Genomic DNA, 18,215 nt, shown 5'->3' on the forward strand with positions numbered 1-18,215 from the left:
CGAGCCTTATATTTCACCGCGGTGTACTCCGAACACGTTTCGAACGTTCCTGCGGCTTTGATAGTGATTAATACCGGGTCGATTGTAATTTTCGTTTACGCGGGGATTAACCGTTATCGGGGTAGCAGTATGCACCGCGTTCGAATCTGCTTTTATTGGTCCTTATCGACCTCGCGGAATTTATCGTACGACGTTCTACTAAATTATTCAACACTTCACGACCGCGTGGATATTATCTGATATTTTTCTATAATTTTTTACTTAAACGCTACTCATCGTACTCGTACACGTTTCGGGAAATTGTATATCTTTTTTCTTTAGCAAAGCAACGATAATTTATTAAATTAATTAGTTGTTCGAAGTGCATCGATGCAAAGTAAAATTCCCACCCTTGTTCGAATCGTCTTCAGCCCGACGAAAAAATTGTATCATGTAGAAAAATAGTAAATACATTGAAAACGGTAAGAGTTCTCAAAACTGGAGTATTCTAAATTAAATCGAATATCGTTGATTACTGTCAAAACTAAAATTGCTTCTTCTACGGTCCGTAGAGTACACGTAATTTTTATAAAGCAACCTGTCTAAGCAAACAGGAGTTTAGCTTCGATATCGTGCCCGAGTGCTCGAGAATACTTGTCGACCCATCTTAGCTCGCAAGTTAATTGTCTGCAAGGATTTTAGTCTCGGTTATCGATGACTGGTCGAGTTTGCAACGACCCTTCCCAAAATGCTTACGAACAGAATAGTTGCACGTACGATGGGGGTGAAACTATTCGTTGGTTTCTGTCCGGACAGAAGAGGGCCAGCCAAGACGCCTCAGAAGGGAAGTGGTTCTGTTGACGGAGGACCGGAACCTGAGGGTGAAGGCCCTGGCGAGGGACGTGCCCGTCAGAGAGGTGCCCGATTTCATGCAGTGGGCTGGCCTCGGCTGAGACGCTTCCTCGACCAAATCACACACCCGCTAACGAAAAATCTCCCGTTACCCCCGCCGAGTAAACATTGACAAGCAGCAGCAACAGCGACGACACCCGTGCAGCAAACAGCCCCAAGCGAGAAGGTGTTAAAGGAAAGCGTGGACGAGCAAAGAGGGATGTCTCGTCGGTGGATGTTCATCGTGCACACCCCACTTCCCCCTACCACACATACACACACATATCGTGGCAGACCAGCCGTCACACGCGTGCTACGGACCCATCATCCGTTCACGTAAGTTCGTCCTGATTGTCGGGGTTGCCTCTTTCGCGGACGCGCGTAGAGGACGACGAGAACAGTCGCGTTTTCGTCGCGACGAAGTTACTTAGGGGTCGAGAAATTAAGGTAAATTAGATCCGCACGGAATGGAGAGAGGCGATACGCGTCGACGGAGAAGGTAGATCGCGAGCATAGACAGGATTAGCTAACATCGGGAAGCATTTCTCGCGCTGGGATGTAGCAATGGCGACCGGTAGACCCTCGACGAAGAAGATGGCGCGAGAGAGTCTTTTTCGTTCGTCGAAGGCGAAACGGGAAAACGGTGATTGACTGAAGAGAATTGAAAGAGAGAGAAAGAGAGAGAGAGAGAAAGAGAGAGTGTGAGAAAGAGAATTTAGAAGAAGCGTCGGTATTTTTACACGTACGAATATTTTTTGGTTGATTTTTTATCGATGACGACCGCCCCGCGGCCGGCTTTTTTTGTGTACCTTCCTTTTATCATGTTTGTATAACAATCTATACACATATACATATACATATATATACATACATATATATATATCTCTACATGTATATATTTATACGCACTTTTGAATATTGTATACGCCGTATGCGGTCGTTGGAGGATGCGCTCGGAATCCGCGTACATCCGCGTGTTGTTTGCCTCTTTCGTTTTGTTCTCTTTTTTATGCCGTCCTTAGCGAGCCTCGTACCGAATGGTTCTGGAATTGACTTTTCTTTCTTTCACCCCGGTATTTTATTCGTTTCTTTTCTTTTTTACGGAACAAACAACCCTCGCGAGGAGCGAGCGTCCTTCATCGAGCTTTTCAAAGCGTTTTTCTCTGGTCTGTTTTCTTTTCTTTTTCTTTTAATAATTCTATGATTTTTTCGTACTCGCGACGCGTTCATTTTACGTAGAGGTTTTCCTTTTTATAGAAATTTTGTGACATCTCATGGATCGCAGGCGAAACGGTGCGTTTCATTGAATTTTGTAATTTTAAAGTACGTACCTTGTGTTTGGAACGACGCAGCGACAGGTGATTGGCACGGTGTCGTTTGCAATTGAGAAATAAAAAATCATAAATCGTAAATGTTCAGATTTATTATTTCGATTCGAATACATGTAGAAGCCTAAAAATAAATTAAGCTGGAAAATGAAATTAATTAACCATTTATAATTGCAATGGACATCGTATCAGCTTCTTCGACAGATTGAATCTGACACCGACGCGTCTCCGATTCGTGAGCCGTTACAAGAATCATTTTAATTTCTTTTTATGGCGATTTACGCGTTTGGTATTGGTGCGTAGTAAGGAGGATACATTTTTTACAGCACAAAGAGCGACCATTTTAAACGAGCACGAACCACCGGGCAGCATTTTAAACGCTCCTACGCGCGTTCGCGTTCCGAGTAACGCGTCTAAAGTTTTAAGAGCCATACCGTACGAGGTCCCGAATCCTCGTCGTTTTCCAGCGGCTGCACGCGTGTTCTTGTCGAGCATACTGCGACCATGTGAATTTTTAATTGATACACCTGCACGCGTGAGACACGAGAGATCGAACGACACCGCTATTTCGCTCGTATCTACCGCGAGAGACAGTTCCTTTTTGTTGGCGAAGTCGACGCCATTTTGTTCAGATTCAGCGTCACTTGGTCGGCCAAGATACCGCCATTCTTACGCCATTTAACTTGCCACCATTTTGTTGACAAAATCAGTGCCATTTTGTCGATCGAATCGCCACAAATGGGCGTCGTTTTATTTGTTAAATCGACTCCATTTTGTCGATCGAAGTACCGCGAATTCGTCGACCAAACTGCCACCATTTTGTTGACTAAAATTCATTCCATTTTGTCAGCTAAGGCGGCGCCAACCGTTCAAACAAACGGACGTCGTTTTGTCCACTAAATTGACATCGTTTCTTCGACGAAATCGGCAGATTTTCGGCAACCAAATGCATTCCACTTCGTCGGCTATGGTGGCGCCACCTGTTCGGTAAAATCGACGCCATCTTGTCGACCAAGTAGACGTCACGTCTCGATCAAAATTGGCTACGTTTGATCAAGTTTGCACGTAACAGGATCAACTAAAATGAATTTTAGCGTGTAACCGAGGCCAATGATTGTAATCGTCGCGCGACTGTCTCTTCGCGAAGCTTCGAGTTTTTAAAATTTGGTACACTGTCGAAGGTCGGGTCTCGGAAGGCCTTCGTCCCCAACGACGATTCCCCCTCCTCTGCGATGCTGCCGTTTTCCCTTTCGTTTCTTCGCCCTCTGTGATTCATAGTTTTCTGTCCCGTCCCTTTAGAATCTTCTGTGACGATACCGAAACGAATGAAACCACGTATAACCACACAGTATTGCACTTTAAAGTTTCCGACGTTACGGTTACAAGCACTTTACATAAACCAGGGCTCGTTCAAGGAGATAACAGTCGTCATGGAAATCACAGTCGATTATAGAGGGCGAACGCAGTGAACTCTGTTACCGTGATAAATAACGAATTACAATCGTTGACCAAGAATGACTCTATTAAAACGATTCAGCGAGAAGCAATCGCATCGCGTGACCGCGCCTCGACGATCAAACGACTGTCGATCGTAACGTTGTACCGTGATCGATCGCGAGCGAACATCGACTGAACGACAAAACGAGAAGCAAGCTTGCGTATTCGATGGATATCTATGCGTGTGCATCATACCGACTCCGCGCTTTTTCTTGTTGCCTGCGATCTTTATGAATTCTTTTTTTTTTTTTTTTTAAACTTAGTTGTTAAATTAGGAGGTAACTGAGATTTGTTGTCACTCGTATTCGTTGATTTTGTAGGACCTAGAGTGTTCAGCGCGATCGCGTGCATATCAAAGATTAATCTGTCGCGGGAGATCGAACCTCTGGAGCGGGTACATCGAACCTTTCGTCCATTGGGAAACGTAAAATTATTTTAAAAACGAAAAATATGTGAACTGTGAACTGTTTGGAAAGGTTGTACGCGGGGCGGTTTCAGTCTGGGGAAAATTAAATGGCCGCTCGAGGTCACGTGACAAAGACTTTCGAGTGCAAATTTATTTCCTTTGGACACAAAATAGTTCGTACTGTATTTTTAAATATTATAATCGAGAAAGAATTAAATGATCGATGAAGGTCTCTTAATATAAATCATATTAGACGCTATTTTAAAAAAAAGAAAGCATGAGGATTGAAGTAGTGGGGATAGTCAGCGACCTTGAGCGGTCGATTCATTTTATTTCGACTGTAGTCGTTCGCGAAATACTGCATCCAGTGCACGTACATGGGAACGAAAGTAGCCATTTTACTGTAAAATTGAAATTTAACACTTGTAAACGATAGAAAGGGTTAAAATAAAGATCGATGCGAATCGCCAGAAACGATCAACCGCGGAAGATCAATCGTTTATCGTCGAATTAAACGCGTTTAAGCGAACGTAGGCTTGGTACGATCAAGAACATTCCGAGTAGAATGATCGATATCGAACTAGTGACGAGATCATGCAAGCTTTTGTAACTGTTTTTCCTTTTCCTTTTGAATTTTGATGCGTCACGGCGTCGATCGGAGGAACAATCCAGAGTGATTTTTATATACGAAGTTTCCTCGCGACTTTTTAGCCATAATTGATTTTTAGATCTCTCCGCCGGTCGATCTACGCTTGGCCATTAGTCGTCGAACTAATTGTCGAAGAATCTGTACCGCGAATATTCGTTACGGATAATTAGTCTCAGTGTTTTGTGCTAACCAAGTTGTAATCGATGGATGGAGGATTCGTCTTGTCCTTGAAATTTTTAATTTAGTGTGTCGAGGATTTGGTGTTTTAATCGTTACACCTTGCGTATACAGGGTGGGATGTAATTCAGCATAGGACGATGAAAATTTACGAAATTAACTTCTTTTGGAAACGTGAGTTTAAAGTGTAACGTTAAATGTTTAATCGATTCTTCTGGTCCACAGGGTATGCATGCCTTAGTGTTCAAAATTTGTTTGTATCGTGTTTGTGTTTGTAAATAATTATCTATTATCTAACAATTTGCGATTTTATGATCGATTATAATGTGTTTTAAATTAAGAAAATTCATTGTTAAAATTTGATGGGTCATAGCGTTGACCTGTACATATATAATTAAATATTATCGTTAGATTGTGTAATCACGTGTAAATCATGTTCAAAATATATTATACACACGCGTAAATAGAAACGATGCGTTTATAGAGCATGCATATGCTAGGAACGTTAATGAATTTCTCGAGAACAAATTCTCGTATAAAAGCAAAATTAATAGGGCAAATTTTTGTTTTACTCTTGTTTTGGCGAATTAAATTCCATCCTGTAGAATCCGACAGAACTAGAGCGAATATTGAGAAACGTGGGACCGAGAGACGAAAAAACGCGAGGTGTCCTATTTTTCGACAAAGATATAGTTACTTAACGATCCCTAGCGATTAATCGATGCAGGTGCATGTGTGAGAACACGGTTAGAGTGTGCGTGAGCCAGGCAGAGTGAAAGAGCGTGCCCGAGAAAGGAGTAAATCACGCGACGAAAGAACGTTCGCTCGCGCGAAGAGACCTTATGGTTAACTTAATTCTTCTTGATCGTGCTTTTCATTTTTTATTACGTAATTAGTTGGTACACCATTGCTATTGTTAGTATTATTTTTTAACGTAGAGAACGTATACATTAGTACACGGTTAGCACGGTGCTACACGTGAGAACGTGCACGCATTTGCGCGCTACAAATTCGAAGGCTCCTTTAACTGTAAATTTTCCCGGAAAATGTAAAACGACAAAAAAAAAAAGAGAATGAACGGCGGAAGTGGCGCGAACGGATTCAACGACCTTTTCGTTTTTATATGCGAATCGAAACGACTCGAGGCACTGGTTATAAATGAAAAACCTCGAACAAATTCTGAAACGTTTAATTCAGATTTAATTGCGTTGGTCGTGGTACAGTTACAAATTAAAATACATTTACAAAAAAAAATAAGAGAATAAAAAGAGAGAGGAATTCAAGCGACGTTTCATATAATTAACTATTTAAATATTTTCTATAATTAGATTTCTTACAGTTCTTTCAAAATTTGTTTCGATACAATACTAAGAAATTGTTGACTCGTCAGCTTGGGAGTGCAGTTCATCTAATGTATAGCGCGAATAACGAAAGATGGGTCCCAGGGCCGATTTCCTTTGCACCCATCGCTACATGGTCGAGTTTCAGCGATGAAAAAAAATCCTCTCGGGTCGTCGTTGAGTCCTGAACCGCCGGTGACGCCGTCGAACGTACACTGTCATTGTTTTCGCTAACTTGTAAGTGCGTCTCCGTAGGCTTGTTAGAGATAGCGGCGAACACAGCAGGCAACGGGGCGTAAGTTCTGAATCGATCGCGCGCACGAGAGAGCGGGAGAGAATGGGAGAGAATGGGAGAGGAGCCAGCTAGAATCGGTCGCGTTGGGCATTCGACGGAAACGATCGCGATCGAGGGCCGCTAGGCAATAATTTAGCGCTCGAATTTTGCACATCCATGCACGAAACACTGTGTCACGTTGGTCTCTACTAGCAAATAGTCTTCAGCAGTGCAATAACGCGGCGCGAGATCGCGACGTTTACCGTCATCCATCCATTTTCGTTCGATTCCAGGAGATTCGGTTCGTATCTCGAAGGAATTTACTGCTTTCTTCTACGCGTAGACGAAGATCGATGGACCCGTTTTTATCGAACGTTTTAAACGGAGGAATTCTCGGTTTTTGTTGCGAACCGTCGTAGAAATTTTCGCGAAACTCATTGCCACGGGGTCCGGTCGCGGACGGAATATTTTTAGAAAGGAGCTTGTTAATCCTAAATAACCCGCGAGAAGAATCGCGTATATGGTTTGGACATCACCGAAACATCGATTTAGCAGAATATATTAGTAAATCGTTTTAAGATCCGAGACTTTGTTGAGGGACGAAATGGTCGTCGATCGGGTTCTGGAGGGTTAAGAAGCTTCCGTTCGATTGATTTTACGCTGGCCATAAATGAAGAAAACAAAAAACAAATAAACGGGGAAAAATGAAGAACCGCCTGACGATAGATAGACAAATGACGTAGGTTTAAGGACGTCGACGGGCAGATTCGTGGAACGTCGACGTCGCGATTTTTAGGGCGCGATTTATACGTTCACGGAGCGGGCTACGACCTCCTCTGGTCGTCGTTCACCGGGACAAACATACACCGTAAGTGTACCTATAAATGCATATAAATATAGATTATATAAATACGAACACACACTCGTCACCGATTTTATTCAAGAATTCTCGCAATACCAATTATATGCGTATAGAATAATTATGTAACTAACGGAGGGAACCGTTCGTTTGTAATTTCGTCTTTGAATGAAAGTTTCAGCGACCATGTGTTAAAAAAAAATAAAAAATTACGATAATTACGGTGGTGATGATGATACGCGATCATGCTGACGACGACGACGACGCAGCGGTAGAATTTCTAGGCTAATCATTTATTACACTTACGAGGAATGTCGCTACTATAGTGTTACCACTTTGATTATTCAATAAAAACGTGACGTTGACGGAATCGCTGTTGAATCCACGTGTCTTGCATTTCTTTTCCCCCCCTGTTCTGTAATTTTACGTATTTTTATTAACGCCGCCGGAATTTTGGTAATTGCGAGGGGATGAATCTGTTGCAGTTATCAGGGTTGGAAATACAACGAAAGAGAGTCCAATTTGCAATCTCGTTTCTAAGATCCATTCGTCACTAAGTGATCGTTTATATATTTTTGTCATCTTTTGTGAAAATTAACGTTGCTGCACAGACTCTGAATTATTTTATTTCTCAGAGCTAGGCAAATTGTACTTCTGAGTAACTTCATCTGTAAATTTTACTAATTATACATATATTCCATGGTAAATCAGTCAAACGATATCTAATAAAACATTGCTCGAGCTTCGTTTAGATAATCGCGTTTAATCGCGTGTTATTTTCGAAACACGTATTGCAACATTTGACAAATTACAGTAATTACCATTTTGTAATATTAATGGACAGACGATTATCGGAGAAACGGCATTCCGGATCGCTGAAATTACGCGTCCTTTATTCGCGTCATTATATGCAAATTATACGTATAACGTTTCAGAAAATTACGCGGTCATTTTATTCGGAAATCGAAGCTCGCTGGGACGTTTACCGCGTTACGATATTAATAAACGCATGAACAGTTACGTCTTTACGCGTCGAATGGGTTGCATTCCGGACTACTGAAATTTCACAATCTTTTTTTCTCCAAAAGAAACGCGATTCTTGCACGTTGTATCGTTATACCGCTATGCAGCTCGCTAGCGGGCTCGAATGATTCAGTCCACCTCGTTCGCGCATGATTTATTACGCTACAACATTGTTCAGATATTGCTGCATTCCTAGTTTACGGACAGAACTCGTCCATTCAGGATCAACGTCGTTCACCAGTGGACAAGGCACGCCAATTACGGGATTAACAGTATCAACAGGTGGTGTAATTTTCGCGGACGTATAGTTTGCGGTCTAAGAATGTCAACGATCGTCGGAGGTATCGATCGAAACTTTAAAAATAAATAAAAAACTGTAAGATTAATGATTTGTGATGGCATTTGCGTGGAAACTCTTATCGAGAGTTCCTGGAGCATAACCGTGACTTGAATACATTCATTGGTTAGTCCCACAAAAATTGGCGTTTCGTTCAGGCTGACTAGATTTACACCCACTGACTTTTCTTCTCGGATTCTTGATTGAATATCAGAAATCTTATTAAAATTAATAATCACTTTAGGTAGAAAAACATTTTCTGCACCCATGAGATTTAGTTTAGAATCTAGTAAGATTGGTTTAACATTCTTTTTCTATGGAATTAAAAATAGGGAAGTAATCTAGGTGGCCTGTTTCAGACGCTTCGATATTATGTGCTCCAAGAACGGTGGGTAATTCCTTCCATCTTACTTGCATTTCTCAGAAGTCATCAACGCCACGCTCTAGCGACAGTAACTTGAAAAACTGGCGAAGAAGAAGGTAAGTGGACCAGTAGGTGACCATTCAAAAAACAACGTCCCAAAAACTTATATACATTTTTTAGCTCTCGCGGAGAGACCATGTAAAATTTATAGAACCACGTGTCAACTGTTTCTTTATTGTCGTACATGTAAAACTTCCTACATACACGTCCGCAAAGATTGTAAAATATTACACCAACTTTCGATATCACCATTGTTCTTCATTCCTAATTCCAGGATTTATAATTCTGCAGTTCCACTTTATTATCATCTCTTATCACACTTTATGATAGTAACGCTCGTTCTCAAAAGTGTTCTTCACTTTTCTCTGTAACGTGATCAAGACATAATAAGTAGAAATAACAATTAGCACAGTACCTCCCTCGATAACGGTTGCGACGTGAACATTAACGAGGGATCACTGTTTTCCTGAATATGTCTTGAGATAACTAACTAAGCTTCTGCTGGTTTTTACATGTCTCTACAGACCTCTGCTTGTCTCTGCTGGCCTCCACTGGCATCTGTTAACCGCTACTGACCACTCCGGATACTTCTGACAACATATAACGATAACGACTGGATACTGCCAGCCTCTCCCAGTCTCTCCCAGCCTCTGCTGACCACCGCTTATTTTTCTGACAACGTATAACTATTACTACTGACTTCTGCTTGCCTCCGTTGGTCTTTGCTGATCTCTGCCAGCGTGTGCTAGTCTCTGCTGAGCTTTCCTGGCCTCTGCTGAACGCTGCTGACCACTGCAGGTATTTCTGACAATCTGTAACGATTAATACTTGCTACTGCATGCCCCTACAAGTCTCTGCTTGCCTTTGTATGCCTCTACTGACCTCTGCTTGTCTCTGCTGGCCTCCACTGACATCTGTTAACCGCTACTGACCACTCCAGATACTTCTGACAACATATAACGATAACGACTGGATACTGCCAGCCTCTCCCAGCCTCTCCCAGCCTCCGCTGACCACCGCTTATTTTTCTGACAACGCATAACTATTACTACTGACTTCTGCTTGTCTCCGCTGGCCTCTGCTGACCGCTGCTGACCACTCCTGTTACTTCTGACAACATATAACGATAACGACTGGATACTGCCAGCCTCTCCCAGCCTCTCCCAGCCTCTGCTGACCACCGCTTATTTTTCTGACAACGCATAACTATTACTACTAACTTCTGCTTGTCTCCGCTGGCCTCTGCTGACCGCTGCTGACCATTCCTGATACTTCGTGCAACGTATAACGATTACGACTGTCTACTGCCAGCCCCTCCCAGCCTCTGCTGGCCTCTGCTGACCACAGCTTATATTTCTGACAACGCATAACGATTACTGCTGACTTCTGCCTACCTCCGCTGGCCTCTACTGACCGCTGCTGACCATTCCTGATACTTCGTGCAACGTATAACGATTACGACTGTCTACTGCCAACACCTCCCAGCCTCTGCTGGCCTCTGCTGGCCTCTGCTGACCACGCTGACCTTTGTTAACAACTTCTAACATGATGTACATGTATTAAAACTTTGTATAATGTAAATCTATGACAATAAATGATATAATTTCAAAGAATTCTATGTGTTCTCGTCACTTTTACCTTTCTTTTCCTCTCCCCATTATTCCCTTAGTTATAAGAAACCGTTTCTCTACTTAAAACTGGAATTCCAAAGTGCCCGGAGCGTTTTCTGAAATGCCGGTGACCTTGACCCACTTTCGAAACTGGGTCAAGGCCAAATCCTGATTCCCAAAGCGCCCGAAGATTTCTAAAATTTCGAATGACCTTGACCTACTTTCGAAATTGGGTCAAGGCCATCCGGATTTCCAAGTTGGCCCGAAGATTTCTAAAATTTCAAATGGCCTTGACCTACTTTCGAAATTGGGTCAAGGCCATCCGGATTTCCAAGTCGGCTCGAAGATTTCTAAAATTTCGAATGGCCTTGACCTACTTTCGAAATTGGGTCAAGGCCATCCGGATTTCCAAGTTGGCCAGAATTTTTCTGAAATTTCAAATGGCCTTGACCCACTTTCGAAATTGGGTCAAGGCCATCCGGATTTCCAAGTCGGCCAGAAGATTTCTAAAATTTCGAATGGCCTTGACCTACTTTCGAAATTGGGTCAAGGCCATCCGGATTTCCAAGTCGGCCCGAAGATTTCTAAAATTTCAAATGGCCTTGACCCAATTTCGAAATTGGGTCAAGGCCATCCGGATTTTCGAAGCGCCCGGAATTTTTCTAAGATTCGAATGGCCTTGACCTACTTTCGAAATTGGGTCAAGGCCATCCGGATTTCCAAAGCGCCCGGAATTTTGCTAAGATTCGAATGGCCTTGACCCACTTTCGAAACTGGGCCAAGGTCAAGGTCAAATTCGGATTTCCAAAGTTCCCGGAACATTTCTAAAATGCTGGTGAACTTGCGAAGAAGGTGGGATGCATCTTATAGGTAAGAGAATGATTAGGAGAGGAAAAGGACGGTAAAAAATGATGAGAACACATAGAATACTTTGAAATTACATCATTTATTGCCATAGATTTACATTACAAAACATTTTAATACATATAAACATATTATATTACATTATATCATGTCACAAGTTGTCAGCAACGGTCAGCAGTGGTCAGCGATGGTCAGCTGACGTCGGGAGATGTTGGGAGATGTTGGGAGATGTTGGGAGATGTCGGGAGATGTTGGCAGGGGTCAGCAGAGGCTGGCAGTAGCCAGTAGTAATCGTTGTACGTTGCCAGAAATATAAACGGTGGTCAGCAGTGGTCAGCAGCGGTGAGCAGAGGCCAACGGAGGCCAACGGAGGCATGCAGAGGCAAGTAGAGTCCAGCAGGGGCAAGCAGTAACAAGTAGTAATAGTTATACGTTGTCGGAAGCATCAGGGGTGGTCAGCTGTGGTCAGCAGAGGCTAGCAGTGGCAAGCAGTGGCAAGCAGAGTCCAGCAGGGGCAGGCAGTAGCAAGTTGTAATCGTTATACGTTGTCAGAAGTATCAGGAGTGGTCAGTAGCGGTCAGCAGAGTCCAGCGGAGGCAGGCAGAAGTCAGTAGTACTCGTTATACGTTGTCAGAAATATAAGTGGTGGTCAGCAGAGGCCAGCAGAGGCTGGGAGAGGCTAACAGTAGCCAGTCGTAATCGTTATACGTTGTCAGAAGTAATAGGAGTGATCTGCAGCGGTCAGCAGAGGCTAGCAGTGGCAAGCAGAGTCCAGCAGGGGCAGGCAGTAGCAAGTTGTAATCGTTATACGTTGTCAGAAGTATCAGGAGTGGTCAGTAGCGGTCAGCAGAGTCCAGCGGAGGCAGGCAGAAGTCAGTAGTAATCGTTATACGTTGTCAGAAATATAAGCGGTGGTCAGCAGCGGCCAGCAGAGGCTGGGAGAGGCTAACAGTAGCCAGTCGTAATCGTTATACGTTGTCAGAAGTAACAGGAGTGGTCAGCAATGGTCGGCAGAGGCCAGCGGAGACCTGTAGAAAAATTCAAAAGTACATGTAGTCGTACCTTGTACCTCGTACTTTTTAATCGTATACTTCAGTGTAAAAATGAGTATAACTAGGTAAAACAGTTTCATGACATTACCTGCAAATTCAAGTTAGCCAACAGTAGAGGCTTGTAGAAACCAGCAACGGTCAGTAGGGGCCAACGGAGGCAGGCAGAAGTCAGTAGTAATTGTTATGCGTTGTCAGAAATATAAGCGGTGGTCAGCAGAGGCCAGCAGAGGCCAGCAGAGGCTGGAAGAGGCTGGCAGTATCCAGTAGTAATGGTTACACGTTGCCAGATTTATCAGAAGTGATATCTGAAATAATATACATATGTACGCTTATACATAGGAATAATACAAAAAATTTCTTTTTTTTCAATAATTAAAATATGATCAGGGGATTTTAAAACGTGTATTTCCGTAAAAGACGTGTCACAAAATTTTGTTTTCATTATGGGTACTTTGCTTATGTACGTCTACATAGATAGGTCGGAAAGTAAAAATACCTGGGCAGTCGGGTGTCTCTACTGGAGATTCCAAATCGTATGCCGTTGATGTGAGGTCGCCGTGAGGTGAGCCTTTCTCTCTCGACTCCCATGAAGCAGCCCGAAATTACATCGGGTAGCTTCGGAGAATCGAGAAAGAGAACATGTGTCAATTTGCCTTTGTCGACTTTCCGAAACTCTAGGAGCTCACGTATGCGTGATCTGCTATAGTATGAGTAGTGCACCCGGTGCTCAATCTGGCATCTCTAACTGCAGCCCAGGAGTCCTCTGGCGAGCGAGAGTCCGCCAAGCTGGTTATTTTTAACCAGCCAACCTTGAACTTGCTGCCGCCACTGGTGCTGGGGCTGGCTGCTGCTGGCTGTTGCTTGCTCGCTGCTGCTGCTGCTGCTGTGATCCGATCACCAATAAAGGGACTTATCTAATTCTGAGAAAGGCGATCGGCTCTCTCGGCTAAAGGTAAGTACCCACGCTGTATTCCCACCAGCGGCGTGCCTCGTACGTACGTTATAGTACATCTTAGGCTCGGAACCGTGGCCGGGGACACGGCCAGGGTACGCTTGAAAGGGACCTCTTAACATTCGCCAATATATGTCCCACGACGTTGTTGCCTTCGCCGGGGTTATGTTTAAAGATGTGCCCTCCGCCGCGGAACAATTGAACCGGGATATTGTTTGATCTTCTCTTTTCGTTTCGGCTTCGGGGGCCTTTTTTAATTAATCGGATCGGGGGATCGGATACGACGGAGCCTTGAACCTTTAAAGAGTAGGGCACTCAGCGCGACCGGGCCTGGAATCTCAAGGTTTTTAACCCCTCGAGATAGCAATTAGCCTACACTGTGACTCTCGACTTTAAGCTTCACATTATCCTAACTACGGTTGCCAGTGCGTGCTTTTTTGAGCTTGCAATTTTTCATTAACGAGACGTAGCCCTTTGTAAATAAATAGTTTGAGGATAATGGTGACTATGAGGGTAGGATGTCTCTATGTGCCTCGGAAGTGTTTCTTAGCAATGTACTCTACGTAGCCATTGCGTTGAGAAATGGCGGAGAGTTCAATGGACAATTTTAGTAAACCTTAAATACCATCAGTAGAAAGTCTAAAAGGTCTAGAGGATTTTTAGAAAGATTAGGGCCTGAGTCCTCTCGAATAGCCCATGGAAGTATCGTGTCCCGGCCAAGACTAAGCCTCCTACCGACAAAACGTCATAAATTAGGATTCACGGACAGCCGGACACCGCATGTGCATAAACCAAAGGTCATTTCAACCATTATATCACTGCAGGCTGATTTCCATGGGTCCCGGAACAGTACCGACGAAGGAAAGTCAGGAACCGCTCCTTTGACGTATACCGCTTGAACATGTTACGTCCGCGGATACAAATATATCAATCACGGTTAAATACATCCACTGTCACTGCGCGAAAGCACACCGATAGGAGCCAGTTTTCAAAATAATTTTCTTTAACATCTTGAGAATTAATTTCTTTATCTACTCAGTGGAAAATTCATGTCGCCCGTATGTGCGTTGATCCGTAAATAGCCTGTTTGAAAAGAGTTTTTGGCCTATGTACCGTTTTCGAGCGGTCGTAGGTATCCGCGAGCGTGTTCACCGGCCGGATCTAAGGCATCCTAATCGCGGTTATCCGTCCGCGTAGCTGCACGTGTCCCGGTGCGCGCCGTTTTTCACGAGGAAGCGCAACAAAAGTGCCTCCGCGCAGGTCGTACACACAACTCCGGGGGGCGGCGGGGACACCGCGGTTGCATCTGCGTCAAGGAACGTCGGCATGTCCGTCTATGGTTCTCTCGGATGCTCGTGATAACTCCCGCGAGAGTTATGCGGTAGCCGCCGCGAGATAACATAAACTCGCGCGTTATCTGATCGGACAATGCATCTGGTGATTTGTGGACTCACGAATGAGGTGACCTGCATACCGAGATACCTCGTACCGACCGCTTTGCTCGTGAAACTACGGAAACGGGTCCGTTTATTTCGCGTATTAATCCGCCTCCGGGGGATCTGCATAGTCGCGCGACTCGTTTCTCTGCCCGGGCTAAACGGCTACGCGAACTCCGGTTACGAAATAATCGCGTTACCGGTCGCCTTCGAGCAACGAGGCTCGATCGGCCGAACTACGGACACGTTCAGAAATACTGTACCTTTTGCACGAATCGAGGCGACTGTTCTTAAGGGGTGGAGACTCGTGTAAAATGGTAAAACGAGGAGCGGTGTTTCAGTTTTTTCGTTGGAAAAGCTTCGAAACGCTCGTCGACCTGGTATGCTCATTATCGTTCGCCAGGGAGCGGAATCAAGAGGTCGGTGCCGTTTATCTCGATCGAACGAAACGAATCGGATCGCGAGGTCGTCCAACCGCGTCTGGGTATCAACGGTCAGCCGTGCATTACGTTTATAGGAGCACGTAATCGCGTACGCCGCGAGGCTGCACTTGTCCGACGGGAGCATAAAGTCGAAGAGAGAGAAAACGACCGGCGTACGCCGCCATAAAGGATCCGCGCACGCGTCCTCCCGTGAATCTGAAATCTAGCCTGCCGCGGCTAGTTTCGACGGAGGCTAGGAACACACCGAGGCAAGCACTTGCGCGTAGATCCGGCCAAGATCCTGACACGCATGAAGGACCGCATGTGTTGTCGGTCCGACAGCCGCCAGTTTCCTGGTAGCAATTAAAATCGCGCGTGTCTGCCGCTTTCTTCCCCCCTTTTCTTTCCCAGCGCGAACCCTTGCTCTTTTTCTTTTACTTCCTCGGCTTTCTTTCTTGTCTGCCGCCTCCGAATTTTAACCCACCCCCTCTTCGAGTATCGAGTCGAGTTTAGTTCAAATGTACTGGAGTTTATCCTTTGGATAGGAATATATTCTCAGACATTGATTATGGAAGAAATAAGGAAGTGCAGCCATCTACTAGTTTTCCTAATAATATTTACAAAATAATTCTGAAAGTATCTCCCTTATCTAATGCCAAGAAAAAGAGAACTGAAACAAGAAATGTGAAAGTAAATAAATAGATACCAGGTGCAAAATTTTACTAGAACTTGCAGTAACACCTTTAGATATCCTACACAATTGTGTCGTATTTATTAACAACTTGAAATATAAAATATATTAATAAGCGAAAGCATCCTAACAATTTAATGCCAATTTAAAGAATTTAATATAGAATTCCATTTCTCTAAACGTGAGTTTAATTTTAAAAAATAGGGAACAATTATTTGTTCGTCGTGCGTTCTTTGTCGCTTTTTTCCGCGTCTCAGTGGGATATTTTTCGTCGAACAGAGCCCGCCTGATCGACGAGTTACAACAAGTTCAAGATCACGAGGTCGTTGCACGTGTACGAGACCAGGCGTGGGTGTAGTTGTGCGCGCTATCGCAAAGTCAGCTGGCCACGAGCCAGATGTACCCGACGCTGACTACGACTGGACGACTTTCGATCCTCGCGGGTGGGCTATAAACGTCGATCGCCCTCGTTCCTCGGGACGGGGGAAAAATTAGTGGAGTCGAGGGACCGTTAGACCCAGGGAGGGTCGTTCCATCCAACCTTGTTTTTTCCACTTGGCGAATTTACGCGAACCAAGTTTCCTTTCTCCACCGTTCGTCGGAGAATTTAGCGTTCGGAGTGGTACGAACTGGATTGGGTCGGATAAAGTGGGTCGATTAATTTTTTTAACCCTCTGCAATGGAGTGACGTCGTATATTTTGCGTCGGACTGCGTGGAAACCGTGTTGCAAACATTCTAGAAGTTAGTATAGGGTCTTGGGGTTCGTAAACGTGGGGATTTTGATGACAAGAATATTGGTAAAATTAGTTTCGAACGTTAGGTGTACCAACATTGTATACTATTTCTAATGACTATTCTTTGGTTATAAATTTCGAAACACTTTATAAGTCTGAGAGGTTAGATTCCCCTCTGGCTATGCAAGACGAAAGAGACAGAGTGTTATTTATTTAGAACGAGTTTAGATTTTCCGGAGGTCAGCCACGTCCACGCTGTGGCCTTGACATCGTTCGAAAGTATCCTTGATTAGTTACAGGGGATCTGGTACTAATACGCGAGCGTCTGTTCTGGTTCTTCTTCGTGGTCGGATCCCACGCGTTCCATTTCCGAAGTGTTGCGTAAGAGTCGTCGACGTGGACAGGCACCGCGACGCGCAACGATTCCCGGACGAGGTTCCTAACCCTTCGGTCACTCGGATGCGTTTTCTGTATTCGTCGGAGTGCTCCAGCCTCGTCTGGGTTACGAAATGCAGAAGACGTACTGCGCGAATGCGGTAATCGCGTTCCCCTCCGTCGGATTCGTGCTGAAAGCTCCGCTCTTTCGGGGAACATGTCTCTTCGCGGAGTCGACGAGACTGTTCGATGTACACGGTGGTCAAGCAGTAACGACCGTACGCGCGATACAATTGCGATCGGGATGGTACCTTGCTCCAAGAATACCTCACTTTCCATTTAAGCGGCTACTCTGGTCCAGAATCTTCAGAAATTGATTTTTCGTCGCGTTTGTTACGTACCATTGTCACAAGTTAAACATCAAAATCATTACACTCAACGCTAATGTGACTAATATTGAACCTGAACAGAGTTTAGATTCGAATGATTTTGAAGTAGTTAAACAATTTTCCTTAAAAGACACAGAAGTTGACTTAAGTTATGACGGCGTTCGATGTGATCGATTTTATCACAGTAGATAGTTGACGAACGAATTATTTTTGAGGGGGTTGAAGTCCCCTGTAGCCCCCAGGTTCGGAACTTGACGAATCCTATTTTCTACGAACGCAACTTCCATCCGCGAGAGTAATCCGTTCGTTCCACCAGCCGAAGAAGCCACGGAGAGCACGCGTTCCGCACTGTCCTCGAACGATTGACGAGCGTATCGCAGGCACAGTTACAGGACAGCAGGTACACCGGCCGCGAAAGACGAGCAGGACATCGATACGCGTCCGGATGAATTCACGGAATTGCATAATGGCGGGTATAGAGAACCGGCGACCTCGTCGCTTAAAG

At 44.4% G+C, this 18,215-nt stretch overlaps 2 protein-coding genes across 5 annotated transcripts in view; one reads left to right on the forward strand and one right to left on the reverse strand.

Annotated features, from left to right (window-relative positions):
• LOC143344812 (telomerase-binding protein EST1A) overlaps nt 1-7,775 on the forward strand; it is a 139,147-nt gene extending 131,372 nt beyond the window's left edge. For all 4 annotated transcript variants that reach the window (XM_076771256.1, XM_076771258.1, XM_076771257.1 and 1 more), the window contains one exon: nt 796-7,775. In XM_076771256.1, the coding sequence (XP_076627371.1) occupies nt 796-932 (137 nt within the window). In that variant the 3' untranslated portion in view covers nt 933-7,775. The remainder of the gene's footprint in view (nt 1-795) is intronic.
• LOC143344829 (neuferricin) overlaps nt 1-18,215 on the reverse strand; it is a 258,037-nt gene that overhangs the window by 141,064 nt on the left and 98,758 nt on the right. The window lies entirely within an intron of this gene.

This window comes from Colletes latitarsis, chromosome 8 (genome assembly GCF_051014445.1).
Source record: "Colletes latitarsis isolate SP2378_abdomen chromosome 8, iyColLati1, whole genome shotgun sequence".
NCBI classification, from domain to species: domain Eukaryota; kingdom Metazoa; phylum Arthropoda; class Insecta; order Hymenoptera; family Colletidae; genus Colletes; species Colletes latitarsis.